The 15,156-nt window shown below is 34.8% G+C and overlaps 2 protein-coding genes across 4 annotated transcripts; both read left to right on the top strand.

Moving 5' to 3' along the window:
• Nucleotides 1–556: 556 nt before the first annotated feature.
• Nucleotides 557–6,557, top strand: LOC146736245 (uncharacterized). Its single transcript, XM_085505451.1, has 13 exons — nucleotides 557–685; nucleotides 819–973; nucleotides 1,236–1,359; nucleotides 1,716–1,871; nucleotides 2,278–2,408; nucleotides 2,693–3,014; nucleotides 3,615–3,764; nucleotides 4,188–4,331; nucleotides 4,419–4,573; nucleotides 4,655–4,802; nucleotides 4,914–5,072; nucleotides 5,683–5,813; nucleotides 6,156–6,557. The coding sequence occupies exons 2-13, from the start codon at nucleotides 954–956 to the stop codon at nucleotides 6,361–6,363; spliced, it is 1,848 nt and encodes a 615-aa protein (XP_085361577.1). The 5' UTR covers nucleotides 557–685; nucleotides 819–953; the 3' UTR covers nucleotides 6,364–6,557.
• A 1,425-nt stretch (nucleotides 6,558–7,982) lies between these two features.
• Nucleotides 7,983–14,940, top strand: LOC146736246 (neuralized-like protein 4). 3 transcript variants are annotated; one of them, XM_085505454.1, is made up of 5 exons: nucleotides 7,983–8,084; nucleotides 10,680–10,772; nucleotides 10,975–11,113; nucleotides 12,080–12,177; nucleotides 13,410–14,940. In XM_085505454.1, the coding sequence occupies exons 2-5, from the start codon at nucleotides 10,709–10,711 to the stop codon at nucleotides 13,490–13,492; spliced, it is 384 nt and encodes a 127-aa protein (XP_085361580.1). In that variant the 5' UTR covers nucleotides 7,983–8,084; nucleotides 10,680–10,708; the 3' UTR covers nucleotides 13,493–14,940. The 3 variants fall into 3 exon arrangements, with proteins under 3 accessions (XP_085361580.1, XP_085361578.1, XP_085361579.1); XM_085505452.1 differs by lacking the exon at nucleotides 12,080–12,177; XM_085505453.1 differs by lacking the exons at nucleotides 10,680–10,772; nucleotides 12,080–12,177 and having other exon boundaries at nucleotides 7,992–8,084.
• Nucleotides 14,941–15,156: the final 216 nt, after the last annotated feature.

Below are 15,156 nucleotides of genomic sequence, written 5' to 3' on the forward strand. Positions count from 1 at the left end.
AAAATGGGAATATTGCAAAACATATATTAGCCAATATTGTTAATTGTTTACAACTATCTACAATTCGCATCTGTAGTTTTGAAGAAACAAACCTCATTATAATCACCACTGCTAATGAATTCTATACAGTACATGTTGTTGAATGCACTAGAACTAGGTCATACTCTGGGCTGTTTTGTCGGCCCAATTATCTTCCAGAAATATCCATCCAAATATTTACAATCATATATTAGAGAAGCGCTACGTACATTTCGTGGAGGAATGACAGGATCAGGCTGCAGAATACATGATAGCGACTTGATGTTTTTAGTTGTACAATCTATTACTGAATGCAATGGACAGGTATGCATATACTTTACATAATAAGGTGGCTCTGTTCAAGATATTACATGTGACATGTCACATATGTATTCAATGCTTATCGTTATTTCAATTATTGCCTTAAAAGCCATTATGCAAACATCGAGGCAGTGTATTTTTGTCAAAGAGGTTGGCATCAGTAGGGACGCCTGCGGGAAAATACAAATGTCACAAAACTCGAAGCGCATGCCATTCAGTCTACATTTCTTAACAGATTGATGCAAAGGATCTTATCGACAGATTACGTCTTCTCGACAGACATGGTATAGGACGCACTACACATAAAGTGATTAACCATCGCTTGGCCAGCATAGACCCACATCTTGTGAGTAGTGTATACCAAAAATAATGTTTATACATGGTTAGAAACGTCATAATGCGCATGAATAAGCAAATATGCCATGATGAATGTTATACTAGATATTTAACGACAATTATATCATGATATTATTTGAAAGGCTGCAATCGAAGTTTGGAAAGACAGTGGTAAAGCATCAGCACCAAATGGAGCAGTTGTACGCACATCTGTGGTTGGTATCCACCAGTGTAACGACATTCAGGAAGTAATTAAGAACACCATCAATATTTGCAAAATGACACATGCTGACCCACGGTAAGCTAAGTGTAAGGATCAAATCTTGATATTAATTTTTATGTATACTGCACGTACTGAGCCTTGATGCTTGAAAGTTCCGTAAACACATTAATTATAGCAAACTAGATCTCGAATGTTGAATAAACAACAAATGAAATAAATTGCCTCTTAAGGTAGCAGGAGTGTTATTTATACTGATATTAGTTGCTGGAATGTACCATAAACTTATAAACAAGACATCATTAAGCAAAATATGTTGTTGTTTTTTGTCCTCTTGCAGATGTGTTGCTTCTTGTATTGCCGTGACAACAGGTATTGCACTGATGCTACAAGGCAACGAGTACTTCGAAATCAATGAAACATGCTTTGATCATGCCAGAAAATACCTTGCATCACAAAAACAGGTATTTATTGCATTTTAAATCAAAACAAAGTGTTCATTCAGTTTATTAAGGACACGTTATCGTTCGAGGTGTAGTACATTTATACTTACTAACCAATGTGCATTGAGTCGTTTGCTGGCCATAAATGCACCGGATATTATGTAGCCGTTTTTCGACGGTCAAGGTGGTTTGGATTAATCAATTTCCTCACAATTGCTCAACAATAAATGTCAGCTCACAAACGATCACAAATTGCGATTAGCATAAGTAATGTACATTATCATGTCATCTTGTAAACATGTATGTCGAAGACAATAGGGAACTGCATATATTATTGCCTGCCGGTACATATAATGTATAAACTATTTATATTGCAGGACAGGGAAATGTATAGCTACATGAATGTCGCAAATTGTAGAGATCTACACTTAGACGACGAAGGTTCTAGTTATACTTTCAAGTGTGTTGGAGCAGGTTTTTGGGCTTTGAGACAGAACGATTTCAGAGAAACGTTGATTACGATTGTTAAGGAGGTACAGATTCATCTGTTAAATATTTGTCGATTTTATTTTTTGACTATCAAATTGCCGATACAATAATATATTAAAATATGCATATACCCACCAGTGTCAACTGCAGTATACACTTATACGGGTGACTAATTGCCCACTAAAGCACACTGTTCTGCACGCCACTCTATTACATAATATAATGGTAAGACACTTGAAATGAAATGTTGCAAACAATCAAAACTTTTGATCAAAACCTACGACAGATGTCTCATTGTGTCTGTTTGGTTCAAAACACGAATTTAATTCAGTGAAAACTGCAAAAAATTGCAAATTTACTCAAATTGAAAAGGTTAGTTTAACGTTGTTTGCAATGGAACATTGGTTACTTAATCATCTAACCTTATATTACTTATATTTGAATCCACAGGGAGGTGACGCTGATTCTAATGGAGCTGTAGCTGGTGCGCTATTGGGATGTAAATTAGGGTACTCTGGATTACCACAAGACTGGTTAGAGGACCTTCTGCTCGAAAGCAAATTATCGTTGTATATTGAGAGGTAAACACAGACAAAACATCAACATATCTAAATTCGAGTTTATACTTCAAATTACGAATTGAGAAAGAAGGATAATTGCTGTTGTTTTTCACAAGACAATGAACAAAATAAAAAATATATAAAAATTTTCAAATAAAAAATACAAATTGACACATGATTTATGCATGCACTATCGGAGACAGTCAGAGTATAACAAGTTCGTTCAAGATATATACTCAGATTATCTGTATCAATTAAAAATTTTCACAATCCAACAGCATTTTTGGATAATTTTATTGTTATAGATTTATAAACATAGGCATTCCAGGAATAACAAGTCAGAGGTATAAACCCAAAGAAACGTATCATGCGTCATCGGTAGCAAGCTGTTTGAACTACAGTGGTAATCAAAGTATACCCTTAGGACAAAAAAAGACATGTCTACCCTATAGAGGTGTTCATGGTTCTGATGTTGATAGAGTTGCCACACATACATTTGCAGCAAACAAGTCTTTACTACCACGGGAAATCTTGTTAGACAATATTCTAGGGACAATCTACGGCAACTGCATAGGAGATGCCATTGGTCTTTTAACGGAATTTATGGATAAGCATGAAGCAAGACATGTAAGCACCAACGTATGAATAACAGATTCGGATATTTTAGATTTAGTATTTTTTTAAATAGATATACAATATAGAGACATACGGCAACATTATTTCTTTCCTGTATTTACATGAAATGTTTAAATATTGCCCCTTTAGTGGTCTATAGTGATTTTCATACCCCCGCCTTCTATCTGCATTCACATTGCGTTCTCCTTAGAGCGTTCTTGGTCAGCACCGACGTGGCACGCATAGAACGTTCACAACGTAGAACGCGCCGCAGCAATCCCGGATGCGACGTTTCAGAGGCGACTTTGTCGTATATATTTGCTTCATTCAAAGAATGTCCTCAACATCAAAACGGCGTTGTTCCACTGTCTAGTTTAGAATGCTAAACTTTTTTTAAAACCTTGAAAGCAACAGCAGCCGGGACAGTGTTGTTAAGTTCAATTATTGATGCTTAGAATGAATATGAAGAAGTTTCAGTGACTTCCATGTGATTAACCATGTAATGTCCACTTGGTGGGCTGAATAAGTTTCAACCAATCACAGCAGGCCTAACAACAATGAGATGTGGTAAATCACGATGTATATCATACATGTATATATACATGATTGCAGTTTTACCGTGATGCAGAACTGGAATACCAATTGAAGGAAAGGGTAGACAAGCATAAAGACCACCAGCGCAGATGGAAGGTAGGCGATTGGACCGACGATAGCGATCAGATGATTTTGATATTACAATCACTGGTAGATAATAGTGGACAGGCAAGTTTTTTATAGATATTTTACACAGTCTGATATTGATCGACTGATACGAAGATTACCATATGACGAATATTGACGAGATAGTTTGCGAGAACTAATAATGTATAACAAATTCAAATGACGTCTTGTCCACCACCGGAATCAACGAACGCCAACGGGAATATCACAAGGCTGTTTGGAATATTTGAGATTTTATGACGTCATAGTTGGACATTATTACACAAGTAAATTCATGTCAATAGAAAGACCTGATAACATTATTTGATGGCTTGTGGGACAGAATGAAACCCCTGACAACTTTCCTTGTATTTTTTGATATATATATACACATATTCTTCCTATTTTGACCACGGTTTGTTCTTGCACATGGTATGCAAACTATTTTCTTTGTAGTTGGGTATTAATAATATCATTTCTTTATAGGTTAATCCGACAGACTTTGCGTACAAACTCTTAAATTGGACGACAAATGGATTTCGTGATCTTGGTGACACAGGAGGCCTTGGCATAGGTACCACAACATACAAAGTACTTAGTCATTCAGTGTTTCGCAATAACCCAAAACAGGTAAACCACTTCAATTGAGTCAGAATAGACTCCATTCTGGTATAAGTTTGTATAACCATACAACACAAACATCACTTATTTTCGTAGGCAGCTCATGAGGTGTGGAGTTCTAGTGGTGGATACTTGGCACCAAATGGAGCAGTGATGAGAACATCAATACTTGGCATTCATCAGTTTGAAGATATTGAAATGGTCAAAGAGAACACGGTGAAAATATGTGAAACAACCCATGCTGATCCAAGGTAAGGCGATAATAGTTTCACCAGATTTAAATTCGGTAAAAAATAGTGGTTGTATATCTTATTATTTCGTATTAATTACAGATGCATTGCATCCTGTGTTGCTGTGACGACGGCTATTGCTTTGATGTTACAAGGAAAACATTTACGGCAATGCGGAGAATACGATGTGGAAATGATTGTGAAAGACAGTTTTAGACATGCAAAGGGTTACTTGAAAAATTACTCGTATGTAAGTATGTATAGCAAAACAATACATGTATGCCCGTTTGCACTTTATAAATTTTGCATCCTGTCTGTATTTATTTACCTAAATAGAGATAAAACTGAATATAAATTTCAGATTGATGAGTTACAACGTTACATGAACACATGTGATATTAGAAGCTTGAGGCTAGATGAGCCTGGAAAAATCGGTTACACGTACAAATGCTTAGGGGCTGGTTTCTGGGCCTTGCGACAGACAGATTTCAGACGTGCTTTGACTAGTATTGTAAAAGAGGTAAGTGACATTCTGTACTTCATCCTTTTAACTCGGTCAATATGCATTTTTTTCGATATTAGAATAAGCAAGACTTAGATTTTAAAATGGAATTGTATCAAAGATTAGATGGTTTTGATATGGCAGAGCGGGTTATTATCCAGCTTGATCAACAATATTTCCAGTATTAGGGTAGCTGAAAAAACCTTCATTTTGTAGACGTTCAACACTGGGATGATGCTATTTACTATTTTATTTTAAAAACCAGAAAAATCATTTTTTACTCATTGGTCTTTTACTCATGTGTAAAATTATATTGTCGTCTACGGGGAGTTAAAGTGTAAATTCTACCGTTGAAAATGTTTGAAAACATGCTATTGATATATTTGAACTATCATTTGTATATCTGTGCTCATTGTAAGAAACAGAATCTCGTCTCTGTCAAGTCATGCGCGTTATCAAAGGCGTTAAAACGAAATTCAAACACACAATCATTGACAATTGGATTGGCGGTATAATCACAGTTATTTGATATTTACTGTATATTTTCCACAATTGCGCAGATTCAGACCATCAACTATGGAACATAGTATAACTGTTTACATACATTGTAGTCTTGTTCTTTCTACAGGCAGGTGACGCAGACACCAATGGAGCAGTAGCCGGGGCATTATTAGGTTGCAAGCTTGGTTACAACAGATTACCAAGATCATGGAAGGAGAACTTGAGATACAAACAGTGGTTACAGTTAAAGATTAATAGGTTCGAATAAAGAATTATGTAACCAACGTTCATGTATTTCTTAAATTATTTAAGTTTTGTTCTATCATTGACAACCAATTACGATTCAATTTGTCACATTGAGCTCATCGTATTAACAATAGACCGCTTTGATTTTAACTCTGCAAATTATTGTGTTTGTCTTGGTTTTGTGCAAGATAGAAATACCTTATATAGAACTCGATTGATCTATTACTGCAAATCATATAGCGGTTTATTCATCATATCTACAGTTATTTTCCCTAACATAAATAATTAATGCAGAAAAATAGTACTCACTGAATACATATTATGAATATGACTGTAACACACGTTTTTCTTCAGTTTTCTAGATATGGAAAGAATTTCCGAAAACTCATCGCATGCGCCATCAACGTGTGATTGGAAGTCAGATTTAACACCGCCGGTGGGAGGAGTATCTGCCTTTACTCGCACACGTGATACGATATTGTCATCTACAACTGATAATCGACACCCACGATCGCAATCACAATCAGAGTTATCATCGTGGCATCGTTTTTACCAAAACTGACTATTGTCAAATTAAGCAATACACTATGTCGATGGCGATGTGGGAAGCTCTTTTACGCGTATTTAATTAGATAAATGAGTGGCTTGTTTTGCGTGTCACACAGATTTAAATGTTCATTTGTTGTTACTCTTATGTCACATTAATTGCAAAGCAGTTCTTCTGTTATTAACTGTGTAGACAATGGGAAGCGATAGAAACAAATTCCTGTTTGATGTATATTTAGTCTACTAAATAATGCAATGAATCATGAGTAGCATTGCATCATAGGTGACGTCACCTGATCATTGGAAGCAGAGTTAAAGCTGTATTCATATATTGATAGAGGTAACCACTGTATTGATTGGTCGTTTTCTTTTTGGATGATATTTAGCAACCGAAATAATATATAGGCATTGCGTGTTTTAAGTACTGAAGGAGGTCGAAATACATGTAGTAAAAAGATTTAAACAATTACCACTATCGAAACTTACACATGTTAATTAAGTATCAGGCAACTGCAATTAATGACATGCACACAAGTACTGTACCCTCGATTACCTACACATGCGTATAGATATATATATCATACATTTGAATTGCAGTCTTGTTTATTCAATTTACTACTAGTTTATGGTTTGTGCATTTATTTATATACTGATTTTTTATGAATTTAAGCTCAATATTTGTACAAATTATAGCAAATGTTCAGCATTATTAATAACTAATAATATTGTAATATAGAAAGCATGATTTTATATCTTGGCTTTAATTATAAATATTTCGAGTATTATTAATATAACATATCTTCATGTACACTTTATAATTAATAAAATATTTACTTTTATTACTCAAATGTTATTCAATTATGATTTGAGATATATTTTACATATAAAGAATATACAATGCATTACTTCAATTCTATGGGAATTATATACTAGCACTTGTGTGTCGTATATAATCAGAATAATATGTTTACATTTACATGTCATGCAGAAAATTGTTTTTATTTATAAATAATTACTATTTGTTGTTTGTAAATAATAATATATATTCTTGTGTTTCATTTCAATGCAATACAATTAGAATACTTGCATCGAGTGTAAATAACGAAGGGTGAGCATCGAACTGTGTAAATAATTGTGACCGGCGATTATAACCTTATAGATTTGTAAACCATGAACGTTGGTGATCCTTGTGAAATTTTAGATAGAAAGGAGGAAAAGTTATGGTCCAAATTATACATGTAATGGAAAATTCGTGAAAAAGTACTGAAAGTATTACAATCCTAAGAAAAATGAGAAATCTGAATCAGAAATTTATCTAACCGGAACAATGACACCGACTAAAGGAGGGATGGATGAAGTGTATTTAGTTTATTGAGGTCATGTCCCTTGATGACCTTTGACCTCATGAGAGATACAATTTGTAGAGTTTAACCATTCTCGCCGCCAGGGTTTATTTCCGCTTCGAGACAAAATATGGATGCTTGTACGACGATGATCTGTAAGCGACCTTTCCACACTCAATGAAGTGTGACCTACTATAATATCAAGAGACCACTACCAAGAAACCTAAAAATAGTACATTCACAAGAATACATGACGAAAGAATGAAGAATTCTGGGAATTATCAAAGAGTACGTTGAGATCAAGCAAAGTCGTCTTACTTTGGTACAGCACTGTCAGGTGTGGCGAGTCAGAGGTAATTTGTTCCTATTCTACCTCGACAACGTCGGATGATTGGTGAGTATGGTCACATATACAACGAACGCAATCGATCAACATATGAAAATTTCTGCTTACAACTCTACCAAGGGGGATTTACATTATAACACGATCTAAATCCAACTTTAAGCCTATAAACGTTCCATTGTTTTTAGTGCCAAACCCCTTTGTTAAGGTAGAAGCCAAGTCATATTTTTTGCCAAAATTGATCATAAATCGCACGATATTGTTCATTAGTTTATTATGTACAATCATGAGGCTAATGTCTCATGGTATAATGAAATAGCATTATTTTGTGTGTTGCAGTTATGCTTTTTGATAAACGTGTTGCTATTTTTAGAACAATTCCACAGAACATAATATTAAAGAAAAATTGCATTTTTTGACACTTTTTAAAAACCCTCATTTTTTAAATAATTCAGAACAACAAAAAGTAGTCCATCATTAACTATATATGATTTTTTCACCAGGCTAGATTTTGAGATATTGCATAATATCTCTGCCAAAGGAAGCTGTGGTAAAAGTGTTATAATAATGTCAAAATGGCGACTTTCTACTGGTGACCCCCAACTTTTTTTAGGTCAACATCTTAATTTTGCCTTAGAGTACAATTTATTGCAAAATGAATGAATTCTGGGTTTTAAAATTTATGAATAGGCTTCTACCTTAAGGACAACAACAAATATTTCATTGGTGTTTGTGAGCTCTTGTGTAATTGGTCAATGTATGGACAGCTCTTCCAATTCTGTTTATACTCCCAGTCAATCTGGGCTCTGTTACGTCCAAACGCCACTCTCTTGATGGAAATATGTGTTGAGAAGTAATCCATTGTTGTTGCGGTGTACGCAAATCCGTTTTCAAAAATCTAAATACCGGTAATTAAAACCTCATCGGAATTCATTTTCTATTCTTACCCAGAAGCAACACCCAGACCATTCATCAAAACGAGTAGTCTGGGGTATACTAGTGCTTTAACCCATGCCGAGGACTTCCTGTTTGTAATGCTATATGATAAATCAGACTAACTGTCACGTGAAACCAAATGAAAATCAATCTAAAATAACGTACTAATACCCAATTGATTCTGGATTCATTGACCAGGGAGAAAGAAATGACATTTGCAATAATAATCGTCGAGCAGGTCCGGGCTGTAACGTTCGGTTGAAGAAATAGACAATACAACAGTACTGATTGGATCTACATGAATACTTTGGCTTTTCCCGATTTTCAATATGTCGTACATTATCTTCAGTAATAACTCCGAAAGTGAAGTATGATATTTTCAACAGAACGTAGCCTCGCAAAACGATCATCGCTTAAGCAGCATACAATTTTTTGTTGGCTCATTTAAAAAATACGAACGGTGTCAATATTCAAAACTGCATTTTTTCTGTCTTTGGCGTGCTTCAGAATGATATATCTTGGCCGATCATATTTTGACAAATAACCTGAATGTACAGCACTAATTTTATCCAACCTCCTGCTCACTTCTGGTTTTCAATATTTTTTTTTCACTCGCTTTTGCAACTGCTTATTGAATAGGTTCCACTTTATTTTTCGACCGCGCGAACCCAGAAATATCGCCCGTCTGCTCGCTCGCATTTTAAATACATGGCCGTGGCATCTTTTTTTTAGGTGGGGGGTCCTCTGCTCTCTTAGCATTACCTGTAGCACGTAAATGTCTCGATATTTATATTGTTGAAACGAGGTAGCAGACCTAGATTCAAATCAAACACAGTCCCGCTCAATCAACTTGTGTGGAACATTCGCGTAACAAGAGGTCATAGTTCAAGTTGCGTTCGCAAACGATACAAAGTATGATGGATTGGAAGTGTCATTCGGAATTAAATAATGGTTAATACTCGTTTAATCCCCGAACATTAGCATAAAAACAACCATTTCGACAACTCATGTGCCAGTGATCAGTTTTGGACAATGGGTCAATGTTTTTAATAAGCGAATGAGAAAAGAAAGGGATAAAAATATGGTCGTTTTCCGGTCGGAAATTAATGTCGTTGATTAAAATGCGATAAAATCGGCAGATTAGGCGAAATGAATACTGCTGTCCGTTTCTAGATTGACATGAGTCATCAAGTGAGGACATGGTAGGAGTAGGTAGTACTAGTATACGCCAGGAAGGAGTCCAGCGAGGGAACAGCCAGTATCTCTTTTACGGGGAAAATGTGAAATCTCGACAGATGTTTTTGTTCTTACATGTAATATTATGTTTCGAGGGCTTCCTAGTTCAAAAAAGATGATAAATCATCAAAAAAGCATGCGTTTAGAGACATACCTATGCAGAAGTTGGTTTGCCAGTACTTAATGCATTTTTAACACAGATGCTACTCTATTGACCTTGGCTGTTTATTTCATGGATCTGGCACTTGAGGTGGCTGATAAGCCGTGTCGAAAACGTGTACAGAATAATGACCATTAAAAAAACAGTTGGAAGCAGATATTTTCATATGAACATTATGATAATAACCACTGCTTTTATCACATGATTGAACTACCCCGCTGTTACGCAATAAAGAATATACAACCAATCGTGTGAGAACTCACATACACGTTATAACTCATCTTTGAACCGTTAAACCCTGTGTTTTTTTACAGCGATCAATACAGCGAAATAATAAAACAAAATGAATGCAGAATGTCATTATCATAAAAAGTGTGAGCGTTTTTTGCAAACGTTGAATCTTCCACGTAAGTTGAAAAACATAGAAATTATACACAAACTTCGATTATCGAGCCATGTATTAATCAGAACAGATCGAAAAAAATTATATACTTGGTTGAGCTCATTTATATATTTACCAGTATGCAAACATATTTCGAGAATCAGAAAAACCAAAAAAGAACGAGCATTTTATCGCCAGTAAACTGTATTTGCTTTGTTAAATTTTAGCTTTCAGAGGAAGCGATAAATATGACACCTGTTTCTGTCAAAGTTGTCATCACAAGCGGGGAGATGGAGGAGCGTACCTTAGAGGTACTCCGCCGATGCCTTATCCGCTACCCATAAACTGGGCCAGATTTTCAATAAGGTCAGTGCTCGTTTAGATTGTGACCACACTAATGAATGGGAAGGCCACACAATATGACTCATACCATGATATAGCTTGATTAGAAAACATCCTATCACTACTGTGACTGTGCACAAATTATGTATTCGGAAATACTCAAAACGACCTATTAAAGGCGCCTCTTTCGACATTATAGCTTATGTGACGTCAACACTCAATCGGCAAAATCTTTGACTCAATAATTTGTGTTTTATTTTCTATCCAGATATTTATTTAAAATATGAAAAAAATCAAATAGTTTATTCCTGACGGGTAGTCACAGTAATAATATGGTGCATACGGTATTCCACTCGTTTACGCCATGCATCATTTCGTCAATAGAGGGCGTACTTTACAGGAGAGGTGTATTGGCGTCATTGAAGGTATTTCGAACCACTTTGAATAACTCCCTTGACACAACAAAACCTGAATATTCACTTTTCTCTGAATATCAATTCATTAATAATGAAAATACAGGAAAAAATATAACAAACTATAAAAACTGTAACGTATATAGTAACTTTTTTTTATTATATTCAACATCTAAACAAATAAATTTTCTATATTTTATTACATTGACAATAATTAGCTTGTTGCAAAAGTTGCTGTAATATTCACATCCAATCTCGTTTTTGTACATGCAAAATGATTTTTTACTTACAAATATCTGATTATTATGAGAGACAAATTGTGTTTCATTCTCATTTCTCGCATAATCAACTAGTTTGCTGTGACATTGGGGGCGCTCGTTCTCGTAACTTCGAGTTGTCGGCCGGTTTATAGCAACTTCCCGCGCATAAATTGCATGAAGAGAAGAAGCTGTGGATTGTCCCTCTTAATGACTAATAACTGTTATTTTTTATAATCGTTTACCTAGCAACTGTTATCAGGAACAATGACTCCCCCTTAAAAATAAGTACGCTCTTTTTTCATTAATTTCCTGTTTAGAGTTGAACGTGCTCATAAAGACTGGAATTTTGCATATCATGGCACAAGTTTTGACTTTGTACATGATATATTAAGTAGTTGTCGTCTTCTAATTCCGGGTAAGTCTGTGTAAGAATATACAGAAAAATATTATGAAGTTAGCAAGAGAACACGGTAAAGTATGCACGCAGGCGGTACAGCAGAAGTGCCTTACTGTCAGTCATTGCGACCACGTACTGTCTGAGCACATACTTTGCAGTATACTCGTAATATCCTTTTCATTACACCTCGTCACGTTTCACTGACCGCTTATTGTATCAAACAATAAGTCAGAAGGAGTTTAAGGCTTGCATTAAACCCAGAACTCGATAAAAGTTGACAATTAGTGAAACCGTCTAGCCTGGAACTTCGTTTAAAAAGCTGTCATCGTCTTGGAAATGACAATGCATTTTTAGATGTACCCTATTATTTTGTATGCACCGCTGATGGCACAGTCATTTGCCGTGTAATAACATTGGTAATGTTTACAATTAATAAGCAAATGAGATAATATAGCCCTCTCTAAAGTTCACTTTTGTGGCATTCGTTGCTTAACTTGCCAAGTTATAGTTTCAACTGTTCTCAAAACTATACAAATATTACGTAATTTCCAATCTACATATATCTTTGAATTTTTGAATCAACATATATTTAGTTTGTTTTGAATTATCAGATATGCCACCCATGCATGAGAATGCATTTTTTTATATCAGATGAAAGTTCATACCACATATATGTTGCGTAATCACATATAATTTGCGTAATTGTTTATTATTATTCATGCAATGAATATGGTCCAATCTTTTAGGGTGTTCATAAAATGATGGCTTTGTACTTTGTGTAGTATTTTCCTTCTCTTTCAAATATAATGATTTTGTCTGCTTTTTGTTTGTAGCTACTTGCCTTCCTTTTTTCAGTTCTCTTTTATAGTGGATGTTGTTCTCGTTGCTGCTAATTTTGTTTTTTATAATTGAATCTAATAAAAATATCTTTGGTATACAATTGTGCTACAAATATATCAGTCCTAACTAGACTTGGATTACATATTTGTGCAAGGACCTGTATGTCAATTGAGATAATCAAGAGGCAAACCGGATCGAAAACAACACTTAGCAAAAGCCATCTCATAATAGCAGCATGGGGCTTTCATAAATGGCGATTCATATATGATTTACGAGTGAAACCAAACACTGGATCAGAAACATCACTATAAACGGCTTTTGCTAAGTGTTGTTTTCGATCCGGTTGGTATAATACCACCATAAATGTGATCATTTTTGCCAGCACATCGCTAATTTCACTCCATTTACAGATGGTATGATACAACATCAAAAACGTGGTACGATGCATGGATTGCATTTCAGGTGTGGATACGACCAGGATCTTTTACACTAACAAGGGAAACAATCGGTGCCAGGAACCAGATTGATCCGTACGTGAAAAATAAAGAGCTGGAATGGGCGACTTCTGATAAGTCGGCTGTTATCTTGCGTGGATTACTGGTAAATCTAACTGAAGAGATGTATAGTGAAACTACAATATTTACTGTTAATGGAACTATTTGAACATAGACATTCTCATGAAAATTGCGATTACAACTTGTGAACCTAACTCGATTTGAAGTTGAAAATTGATATTACGTGAAACAGAAATCTGAGCTTACCCTGAAGGACAGACTAATTACTCATTTAATGTGTAATAATTTTATATCAAATGAATCGATTATTTTAAACTAATTACTCACTAAATTTAATTACACTCTCCGACGAGTTTTGCGCCCGAGGTGACAAAATTTCAAATCGGTTGTTCTCGAACTGAATTTGAAATAACATTCTATGTTGGCCTACACGACTTTTGTTGTTCACTCATTCGAGTAATTTTTTTTTTTAACATTAAAAGCGATAAAATTGGAAATTTAGCGATAGTTTGCAATGCTGTTTCAATACGTTTATGAATTCGTTCTGTTGTACATTTGCTATTTTATAATCAGTGTTTGAGTGTTATTCGACGCCAAATGTAAATTTTACGCTTGCTCTTACCTTTTTTAAATCAGATTTATGACACCTTAACCGTGACTTTTAGACAAAGTTGAGTTATAATATACTTTTCATATGACCACGAGAAACGGCGTAGTTGGACTATTACATTGCTTTCCAAGTACTTAAATCAGTTGTTTTCAACATAGTAAGAAAATCAATGAAAAAACAAACAATCAATAATAAACTATGTGTACATGATTACAGAGTCAATTAAGTTTGCCGTTTTTCAACTATTATTAACTGTTGAAACGTAACCATTTCTCTAGAAAGAGTGGTAATCACATGCTTTTTCTGCTCTTTAGTTACCAGGAATCTTGCTATAAGATGACTGAGGAGAGATGGTGTAAGTGGCAGTATAATACGATACATTTGAGTGTAAAACATTGGGATTAAATCTTCACCAGAAAGCTGGATGTTTTTTTTTTTCTGATATTGAATGGAATAGTGCGAAAGGTCATTTTTATATCATCAAGCTGTAATAATAAACCTTTCATTTTGGCGGGATAAAGTAAAAACTGAGAAGAGTAATGCGTTTAATGTTAAATGTGTTTCATTCAATAGAAAATAAATCTCATATAGAAATATACTCCAACAAGCAACTTTAGTCAATGTAGTCTGTGCCTGTAAAAAAATGTTTATTTCAGTGTTGAAATGGAGTAAGACGACTATTGTATATTTGTTATGTTTTAAAGGGGAACTAAATAGAGCCTATTTTGGTGTTTGTATTTATCAAGTTATGTTGTATGTTGTAATGTATATTGATTATAAATTTGATAAAAATAAATAAAAAAATGATTATCTTCAGAGTTATGATGATTTAAATATGAGAAACCATAAACCTGCGAAGGACTTCCGTTTGCGCCATCTTGCCATAAAAAAACGCCCTCATGAGGTATAAACAGGTAAGGTAACAAAGCATGATGACGAAATAGTATCTGATTAAATATAAGCAACTTAGGGAGCCATAGCTGGCTGGACTGACGAATTGACTTCTAGTCTAGGTTGTTTCGACTTTTACGT

This window comes from Saccoglossus kowalevskii, chromosome 11, assembly GCF_978046115.1.
Source record: "Saccoglossus kowalevskii chromosome 11, keSacKowa6.1, whole genome shotgun sequence".
Lineage (NCBI taxonomy): Eukaryota > Metazoa > Hemichordata > Enteropneusta > Harrimaniidae > Saccoglossus > Saccoglossus kowalevskii.

Coding starts and splice junctions, on each gene's coding strand:
- LOC146736245 (XM_085505451.1), top strand. CDS start 954: ATGACACATGCTGACCCACG. Junction 974..1,235: donor ATGACACATGCTGACCCACG/GTAAGCTAAGTG, acceptor GTCCTCTTGCAG/ATGTGTTGCTTCTTGTATTG. Junction 3,765..4,187: donor TGGTAGATAATAGTGGACAG/GCAAGTTTTTTA, acceptor ATTTCTTTATAG/GTTAATCCGACAGACTTTGC.
- LOC146736246 (XM_085505452.1), top strand. CDS start 10,709: ATGAATGCAGAATGTCATTATCATAAAAAGTGTGAGCGTTTTTTGCAA. Junction 10,773..10,974: donor GCAAACGTTGAATCTTCCAC/GTAAGTTGAAAA, acceptor GTTAAATTTTAG/CTTTCAGAGGAAGCGATAAA. Junction 11,114..13,409: donor TGGGCCAGATTTTCAATAAG/GTCAGTGCTCGT, acceptor CTCCATTTACAG/ATGGTATGATACAACATCAA.